The 10413-nt window shown below is 33.5% G+C and overlaps 1 protein-coding gene across 1 annotated transcript; it reads right to left on the reverse strand.

Annotated features, from left to right (window-relative positions):
- Window positions 1-9636: 9636 nt before the first annotated feature.
- LOC104218587 (uncharacterized) lies at window positions 9637-10077 on the reverse strand. The gene has a single exon (XM_009769117.1). It carries the CDS (start codon window positions 10075-10077, stop codon window positions 9637-9639), a length of 441 nt encoding a protein of 146 aa, XP_009767419.1.
- Between the last annotated feature and the right edge of the window lie 336 nt (window positions 10078-10413).

Consider the following 10413-nt stretch of genomic DNA (forward strand, 5'->3'; position numbering starts at 1 on the left):
GTAGTTTGATTTTTATTTTTGCTTATTCGTAGTGGCTAGTGAATAACATCATGTAATCATAGTTCTTTACATGAGTAGTAGTCATTAGTATCAATTAGTATTATTTTATGAATTAGTGTTAGTTCGTTCTAGTATTCATTTTAAACAATATTTCAGCCTTTGACCATATCATAGTTATTTACATACACATGCATGTGGTAAGAATTCAAATGTAGCATATTGTTTTAGTATTTAACAGTCTCCGTACATAAATTCTTACCAAGTGTTTCTAATACTAAAGTGTATGTTGAGTATAATATGTCAAAAATATATGTATCTATTCTGTACTGTATTACGAACTTAGTGTGCGATTATTTCCTTTACATATTGTACTATTGTAATGAAAATTCATCATAACTGTAACAATATTTTTCAAAGAGAAGAAATATTTCTCTCATTTAAGTATGTGTAAGGCAGATGTTACTACAATTTCTAGTAGTAGTAATTTAATTGAAGGCTCTGGAAGAGCTACTATAACTCTGTCTAAGGGAACAATACTTATCATAGAGAATGCAATGTTCTCCTCCAAGTCCAAGAGGAACTTGTTGAGTTTTAAAGATATCCGTCGAAATGGATATAAGATTGAGACAATAGATGAGAATAATCTTGAATATTTCATCATTACCAAGAATGTCTCTGGCCTAAAGAGGGTTATTGAGAAGTTCCCATCTTTATCTTGTGGCCTGTATTGGACAAGAATTAGTGCAATTGAGGCATATTCTACCGTAAACCAAAAGGTTACTGATTTCAATACTTTTGTACTTTGGCATGATCGATTGGGACATCCTGGATCAATTATGATGAGACGAATTATAGAAAACTAAAATGGGCATTCATTAAAGAATTTAAAGATTCTTTCAGATAATGAATTTTCTTGCACTTCTTGTTATCAAGGCAAGTTAGTTATTAGACCATCACCAACAAAGGTTGGAATTGAGTCCCCTGCGTTTTTGGAGCGTATACAAAGGGACATTTGTGGACCTATTCACCCACCTAGTGGGTCGTTTAGATATTTTATGGTCTTAATAGACGCATCTTCTAGATGGTCCCATGTGTGCCTATTGTCATCTCGCAACCTCGCGTTTGCAAAATTAATGGCACAAATAATTCGATAACAGGTACAATTTCCCGATAATCCAATTAAGTCTATTAGACTTGATAATGCTGCTAAGTTTTAATCCCAAGCATTTAATGATTATTGCTTATCAATTGGGATAAAAGTGGAACATCCTGTAGCTCATGTTCACACTCAAAATGGTCTTGCAGAGTCTTTAATTAAACATCTGCAATTGATAGCAAGACCGTTACTCATGAAAACAAGGCTGTCCACTTCTGTTTGGGGTCACGCCATTTTGCATGCAACAATGCTAGTTCGTCTCAAACCGATAAATTATCATAAATATTCCCCGTTGCAATTAGTTTTGGGTCATGAACCTAATATATCCCATTTAAGAATTTTTGGATGCGCAGTATATGTGTCTGTAGCACCGCCGTATCACACCAAAATAGGTTCGCAAAGAAGGTTAGGAATATATGTTGGGTTTGAATCGTCCTCCATTATTCGCTACCTCGAAACATTGACGGGAGATTTTTTTACTGTACAATTTGCAGACTGTCGATTTGATGAGACACTTTTCCCAAAATTAGGGAGAGAAGTTGGTGAAACCAAATGGGAAATTTTGTGGAAAAATCCATCATTATCTCATCTTGATCCACGTGCCTTTATTTGTGAAAAAGAGGTGCAAAAGATTATTCATTTGCAGAGAATAGCAAATCAAATAGCAGACGCATTTACGGATTTGAAAAGGATAATAAAATCATATATCCCTGCAGAGAATGTTCCAATCCGTATTGATGTCCCTATTGGACAATCTTCTAGTGTCATAGCTAATGAGTCAAAAGCACGCCTAAAACGTGGCAGACCATTAGGTTCAAAAGATCGAAATCCTAGAAAAAGGAAAACAAATGATCAAAAATGACACTACGAAAGAATCTCATGAAGAAATCCACGATTTAATAAATTCTGAGATTCATGAGGAATCCACTGAGCCCGAGGCTCAAGAAAATAAGGAACTATCAATAAATCCAATCGATATTGAGACAAATTTGAATCGAGTGGATATAGTGGTGGATTATGTCTTTGCATATAATGTTGCATCTAGCATTATGCAAGAAAGTGAGGATATTGAACCTCAATCTGTTGGAGAATGTCGACAAAGACTTGATTGGCCAAAATGGCAAGAAGTAATCCAATCAAAGTTGAATTCGCTTGCAAAACATGAAGTTTTTGGGCATGTAGTCCAAACACCTAATGGTGTTAAGCCCGTTGGCTATAAATGAGTCTTTGTACGCAAGAGAAATGAGAAAAACGAGCTACAAAGATATAAGGCACGCCTTGTTGCACAAGGATTTTCACAAAGGCCTGGTGTCGATTATGAAGAGACATATTCACCCGTTATGGATGCTATAACTTTCCGTTATCTCATTAGTTTTGCTGTCCATGAAAAGCTTGACATGCATTTAATGGATGTGGTTACCGCCTACCTTTATGGCTCACTTGATAATGAGATATACATGAAAATTTTCGATGGATTTAAAATGCCAAACGCACATAATTCAAAGTCCCGAGAAATATTTTCAATCAAATTGCAAAGATCTTTGTATGGTCTAAAACAATCAGGACGAATGTAGTATAATCGTCTTAGTGAGTATTTATTAAAGGAAGGTTATATAAATGATGTCATTTGCCCATGTGTTTTTATAAAGAAAACAACATCGGAATTTGTTGTACTTGTCGTATATATTGATGACATAAACCTTATTGGAACTCCTATAGAACTCCAAATGGCAATTGATTATTTAAAGAAGGAATTCGAGATGAAAGATCTCGGAAAGACAAAATTATATCTTGGTTTGCAAATTGAACATTTGGCAAACGGAATTTTTGTTCATCAATTTGCCTACATAGAAAGGTATTGAAACGGTTTTACATGGATGGAGCACATCCATTAAGTACTCCGATGGTTGTTCGATCACTTGATGTGAATAAGGATCCATTCCGACCTCAAGAAGAGAATAAAGAGCTACTTGGTACTGAAGTACCATATCTTAGTGTAATTGGTGCACTAATGTATCTTGCCAATATTACAAAGCCTGACATAACTTTTTCAGTTAATGTCTTAGCAAGATATAGCTCTGCTCCCACAAGGAGACATTGGATGGAATCAAACACATATTGCGGTATCTAAAAGAGACTACCGATATGGGCTTATTTTATGGCAATAATTACAGTCCTGATCTTGTTGGTTATACCGATGCTGGGTATTTATCTGATCCGCACAAGGCTCGATCTCAAACAGGTTATGTGTTTACCTGTGGAGGCACTGCCATATTTTGGTGATCGACTAAGCAATCAATTGTGGCTACTTCATCTAATCATGCTGAGATAATTTCTATTCATGAAACAAGTCGAGAGTGTGTGTGGTTGAGGTCTATAATACATCTTATTCGAGACAAATGTAGTTTGAAATGTGACAAACTACCCACGATTTTGTATGAAGACAATGCAGCATGCATAGCCCAATTGAAGGGAAGGATTCATAAAAGGAGATAGGACAAAACACATTTCACCAAAGTTATTTTTCACACATGATCTTCAAAAGAATGGTGATATCAATGTGCAACAGATTCGTTCAAGTGATAATATGGCTGATTTGTTCACAAAATCTCTACCAACGTCAACCTTCAAGAAGCTAGTATACAAGATCGGGATGCTAAGGCTCAAGGATGTGAATTGATGCTCTCATCAGGGGGAGTTAATGCGCTTTGCACTCTTTTTCCCTTACAAGGTTTTTCCCACTGGGTTTTCCTTGAAAGGTTTTTAACGAGGCAACCAAAAGGCGTATTATTAGAGATGCGTACTCTTTTTCCTTTTCTAGAAATTTTTTTCCCATTGGGTTTTATTTTAGTTAAGGTTTTAACGAGGCACATTACTTATCGAGTAGACATTCAATGGGGAGTGTTATAAATAGAATTCTATTTATGGTGAATGTCCATATTCAGAGAGATTCTAGGGTTTATTACTTGGTGGCTAAGTCAATATCTCCCTATAAATAGAGGGTTCTATTCCATTGTAATTTATCCCAAAATTCAATAAGAATTTCCTCTCTCTCTTTCTCTGCAATATTGTTCTTCTACTTTTATTGTTTCATAACAAGTATATTATTGTTGGTATACCATAATTAATGTAGTATATCGAATTATAGGATTTTCCATTTTAACTATAAAGCATAGAAAGAGGTTTTAAAAAAAGGAATAATAAAAAGAGTAACATGGTAACTCTCAGTAATCATAATCTATTACAGAGGGTAGAAAGTATCCCCATACAAATATTAAGACTTGATTATTTTTTAAAAAATAAATAAACTAAAAGTAAAAGAAAGTGATAACATTTTTTAGGCAGAAGAATTTTACTGAAAAATAATAGAAAATATAATAATAAAAAAGGAATAAAAAGTAGATTTTATTGGAAATAATAACATTAAAAAAATAAAAAAATATGTCAAAAAATAAAAATTCAAGATAAAAAAATAAAGTAAAAAAAGTGAGAGGGTTACTACTAGCAAGAATAAAAAAGAATAAATAAAAAATAACTACAAAAAAGAAAAGAAAAAAGAAAAAATAAATAAGAGCACATAATTTTATTAGAAATAAAAAAAATAAAGTGAAAAAAATATCAACAAAATATGAAGAAAAAAAAATAAGACAAAAAATAGTGAAAAAAAACAAAGAAAAGAAGGAGAATGACTTTTGGTGACGCCTGGCCATAGAAAAGGAGGGGGCATGTTTGGTCTTAAATTTTTTTAAAAGGGTCATATTTTATCCTCTTTTTTTTTTAAAAAAGATGAGCACTTTAGTCATTAAATCTTTAAAAGGGGCTCTAAATAGTGGAATTTTCAGAAATCACTATTGTTTAGTGGCTATTAACTTTCTATAGCTACCATATACATAATTACTTTCTATAGTTACTATTCAGTTATTACGGTAGTGTATTCGCTGCATTCGCGCTGCTGTATTCATGAATACAGCAGCAAAAAATGCCTAACAATTAGGGCAGTCCAGTTGTACGCACATGTATTCACATGTATTTGCGTTGTTGTATTCATGAATACAACAGTAAAAAGCACCTAAAATCAGGGCAGTCCAATTGTACACGCATGTATTCACACGTATTCACGCCATGTATTCATGAATACAGCAGCAAACAACGCATAAAATCAGGGCAGTCCAGCTGTACGTGCATGTATTTACATGTATTCGCGCTGCTATATTCATGAATACAGTAGTAAAAAGCACCTAAAATCAGGGCAGTCCAGCTGTATGCGCATGTATTCGCGCCATGTATTCATGAATATAGTAACAACAATCACTTAAAAATAGGTATGTCCAGCTATCTAAGAGAGAGGAAAAACATAAATAGCTTATTTCATGCCTTATTTCATGCCTCAATAGTAGTATATACCATAAATACTTATTTTGCTATAAAATATCAAATGTAGCTATAGAAAATAATATTTTAAAATAATTTTGAATTATAATAAATATGGTGTATACCTTTGCTATAGGATGTAAAATTTCCCTCTAAATATCATTTTCTGGGCCAATGAAAGAGTGTTTTAGGAGCCTCAGGCAAAAGCAACCCAACACTGGATAAGTAGAGAAACTTTCAAAAACCACTATGTTTTAGTGGTTATTAACTAGTTGTAGCTACCATTTACTATATTACTACCTATAGCTATGTTTTCAGGGGTTTTAGAGTGTATTCGATGTATTTAAGCTACTGTATTCATGAATACAGTAGCATTTCTAGGCGTGAAACATGGGATTACAGCTAGACAGATTTTTGTATTCGACTGTATTCACGGTGTGAAACAGGGGATTACAGCTAGACAGATTATTGTATTCGACTGTATTCACGATATGTATTTGTGAATACAGTAACGTAAATAGCGCAATTCATAGTCTATTCAGCTATTTTTAAACGGAAAGTGAATCAATTAACATAATAGACTCCTAATATAACTCAACAAACTCAATTATAACCCACAAAATTTGTATTTCCAGTTATAAAAAAAAATTTCAACCGAAAAATACCCCGAAAATATAGCAATCTTCAGAGAAAATATGTTGAATATTTTTTCTAGCCGATAAATACAACAAAAACAGAGCAATTTGAATACATATATACATCTGAATACATAAATTATATTAATTAAGAAAATATATGAATACATTCGTAGAATACAACGAGACAGTGAATACAATGAAATACATGGAATACAACGAGATATATTGAAATACAATGAAAAAAAGACAATAAATACATGAAAATACAGCGAGATACATTGAAATATATTAACAGAAAATCCAACAGTTGGTGTGGTTCCGAGGGCAGCCATGAGAGGTGTGACCGAAGCTGAAATCTTGAGTCTTTGGGTAGTATTATAGAAGTGAGGAAAAGCGTGTTTTTCAAGCTTGTTATTAGAGTGAATGAAGTGGGTTGCTTTTAGAAAAGATGCCATAACATCAGGACTTTTAATTTTCTACTAAAAATTGGAGATGAGGAGATATAGTAGCAACGCACGGGGGGTTTAAGTATGGCCTACTGTAAGAATGAATTGGCTCGATTTAGGAATAGTTTCAGATGCAGTAAGGCAAAAGAACTATTCACACTCAAGCCACCTCTTTTTGGTGTAATTGCATTTGGAGTTGTGATTTGGTCATCGTCGTCGGATCGTCTACTTTAATGGAGGTGGTGAGAGGCAAGAGTTGCAGTGGCCATGTCCAGATTTTGTCGCAAAGCAACGACCATCAGGGTGGATCTTTCTCTTTAGGGCTTGATTTTGACATTGATTCAGAGCCCCAGCCCACTGACAATGAAAATTTCGCGAGACAATGGAGAAAAATCAATGGAGAATAGTGGTTGTATTCATGGAGAAAGACTGGCGTTGAGAGAGAGAGAGTAGAGAAAAATCTGAAAGAATGAGAGAGAAAAATAATACAAAGAGTATTTTATGTCTTAAGGGTAGGAGGTAACCATAAATAGATATTTGGTTATAAATATCGAAAGATAGCTATGAAATATAATTTTTTAAAAGGGTATTTATTTAAAATAAATAAGGTATCAACCTTTGCTACATGAGGTAACTAATCCGATTAAATATCTATGTTTGGATCCAGGGCGATAAATAGAAGATTTTTTAGGGTGCGGCTTCGCTCCATTACTCGACGCTCCAGTAAATGTCAATACAAATCTTGATGAATGACACGTTCTGTTATGTATTTGAAAGGCTGTGATTCTTTGTTAGTTTTCTCTACATCTGGTTACTCTAGTAATGCTAGAGTTGAAAAAAACTAAGAGCAATCTGGCGAGGTGCTGACTAGGAACAAGCCCTCAGCCTATTTGAACTTTCAAAAGCTTTTGCACTTATCTCCTACTAAAAGTCATCATTATTATCCCTGGCAAAGTCATGAATTTTAATAAGATGATTAAAAAAATGCACAAATGTAATAATTTGAGATTATAAATTTTTCTTATGCTAAAATCTTTATCCTAATTGCATAGTGTAATAAACGAAAGAGATTCAATTGAACCCCTGTGCACTTTAGCTACGCTATTAAATTTATTACATACTGTTATATTTTATTTCAAGAAAGCACAACCATCAAAGTCTTTCATTTCGCAAAGCAGAAACTAAAGATTGCCAAGTTTGTCTTCTTCTTTTATGTTAAACATATTTTTATTTATTGTTTAACAAAATAAAATTTACTTAACTCTTTACCCGTAGAAAATCAGTATTACTTAGTTAAGTTGGACAATAATTTGTAGAGGAAGCGTAAAATAGAACCTCGAGGCCAAAATTTGACTCACCAGTTTTTATTTTTTTTTTATTTTGTTTTAAACGCTACCATTAAACTTTTTTTTCAACTGCTACAATTAATCTGTAACCAAAATAGAGTAGATGCTAAAAAGGAATCACAACCTTTCAAAATATAACAGAACGCGTCATTCATCAAGATATGTATTGATAATTACTGGAGCGTCGAGTAACGGAGCAGCGCCGCACCCGATATTTTATATATGTACAAAATAAGGATAATATTCACATGGTTTAGCTTGAGTTTTCTATTTAAAAAAAGTATAATTTTTTTTTTTACAAAATATATACAAATTCAATAACAAGCTACATTTTATATACAATGTATATACAACTTTTTATTTTACATAATCCGGTCAAAAGTTACAACTTACATACCGTATATATATATATATATATATATATATATATTGATTTTACAAAATCCGTCAAACACGTACAACCCAGATACACTTTATGTTTATTGTATGTATTTTATATGTCATTTGTGAGAGCAATTGGGGAGATGCGAATTGTGGAGTTGATTTATCATAAGGTCAGTCAACTTATGAAATTGGATTAAAAAGTTACTTTTTTTGTTTTATAATAGAAAGTCACTCGTTTTTGCTATATCACCTACAAAGTCACTTTTTTGTTTTGCAACAAAAATGTGACTTTGTTTTTGACATTTCACCTATGAAGTCACTCTACATTCAGGTGATATTTTTGATGGTTTTGGATGTGCGATATGAAGGAAAATAATTTTAAAAAAATATTTTTTATTTTTTTTATGTTTAGTTGACTTAAATATTTTGTAAAATATTTTCTTCATCATCTCATTTTTTTTAAATTTGCAAAAAAATGACTTCCCTATCAAATGGAGAAAAAATATTTTTTAAAATTCTTTCTCAACCTTCCCCACATAATTCTCCATGCCCACCTCCACCCCAACCCCTCCCTCCACTCCTCTCACCCACCCCACCCCACCCTCCCAACCCACGTTCGCTACACCCACCATCCCCACCTCCCGCCTCACCTCATCCCTACCTTAGCTCGCCGCTATCACCCCAGCCCCATAGACCCCGACCTACCACCCTCCTCCCACCCTTACCTATTTCGTCTCTTATAGTGTTTGCCTATTATATATATATATTTTTAAAAATTCTGCTACCTAACCAAATACCAGAATATATTTTCCTATATACCAGGCACACCCTTTAGGGCAACTTGTTTTTGAAGCTAAACTTCCCACATTCTTTTATATTCATAACTAGTAAGATTGAACTCCATGTTTATTTTATCTTTGGAGCAAATCAAATGAAAAGTTGACGGAGAGAATGATAGTAAAAAGTTAGATACATTATGTTCTTAACATATGTAAGTTGTTCTCCTCTACAACATGTTGCTATATTTTTCGACTGAAACAAAAAGACTATCAATTAAGGTAACTAATTTTTCTGAGAAACATTTCAAAATAATATTCTTGCATTTGGAATAGATAATATTGACCCAGATAACTAAGAATAGAATTATAAAGCATGTGTTCTTGTCTTCAGAAGCCCTCAACCTAAAGGAAAATGCTATTTGAAAAAAAAGAAAGATGTGGCTGTCTTCAATCCTTTTTTTTTGGTAATTAACTTTTATTTCAACGTAAATATATACACGTATATCAATGCCTACTCTAAGGATAATAGTTGAGCTTTTGCATACTATTCCTCAATGTACCGTGCCTATCACCTATACAATGAATGTCTCTAACTATTTGTTTAGTAATAGCATCACTACTTCTCTTAATCTTCTGAAAAATTCTCCTATTTCTTTCCATCCATATGTGATACACTGCTCCAGTCATACCCAGCCTGTACACCATGATTTTAGCTCCATTGCCTTTCATCTGCTCTATTGCCCATTTGATCTCCTCATCCCATCTTTTTGGTTCACGATTGATGTTCATCCATTTTAGTAATCTTCTCCATATATCTTCTGAGAAAGAACAAGTAAAGAAAATATGGTTGTGACTCTCCATCTCATGCTCGCACAGTGGACATTCTGGATCGACTTGCATTCCCCATTTCCTCAATCTATCTTTTGTGCATAGACTCTCCTGTAATGCTAGGTACATTATAAATTTCCACTTTGGACAGCTTCTGTTATTGCATAGCAATCGACTCCAGCTTACCTTTAGGAAATCCCCTCTTAGTTGTCTATACATTCCTCTAATGGAAAATGAACTATTTTGCATTACCTTTCCTGTGTCTAAATCTGCTTCATTCAAGTATTTCCCAACTTGTAATATTTTCCTTATAATCTAAGAAGCTTGCTTTGCATCAACTTCCCATGGCTCCCTTCCTTTTAAATAGTATGCATGTACCCATTTGATCCATAGTTTATCCTTTTTCTTTCTCAAGTCCCACAAATGCTTCAGCAGCGCTGCCCTATTCCATGTGTTGAGGTCTGT

The sequence above is a fragment of the Nicotiana sylvestris genome, chromosome 12 (genome assembly GCF_000393655.2).
Source record: "Nicotiana sylvestris chromosome 12, ASM39365v2, whole genome shotgun sequence".
Classification (NCBI taxonomy): domain Eukaryota; kingdom Viridiplantae; phylum Streptophyta; class Magnoliopsida; order Solanales; family Solanaceae; genus Nicotiana; species Nicotiana sylvestris.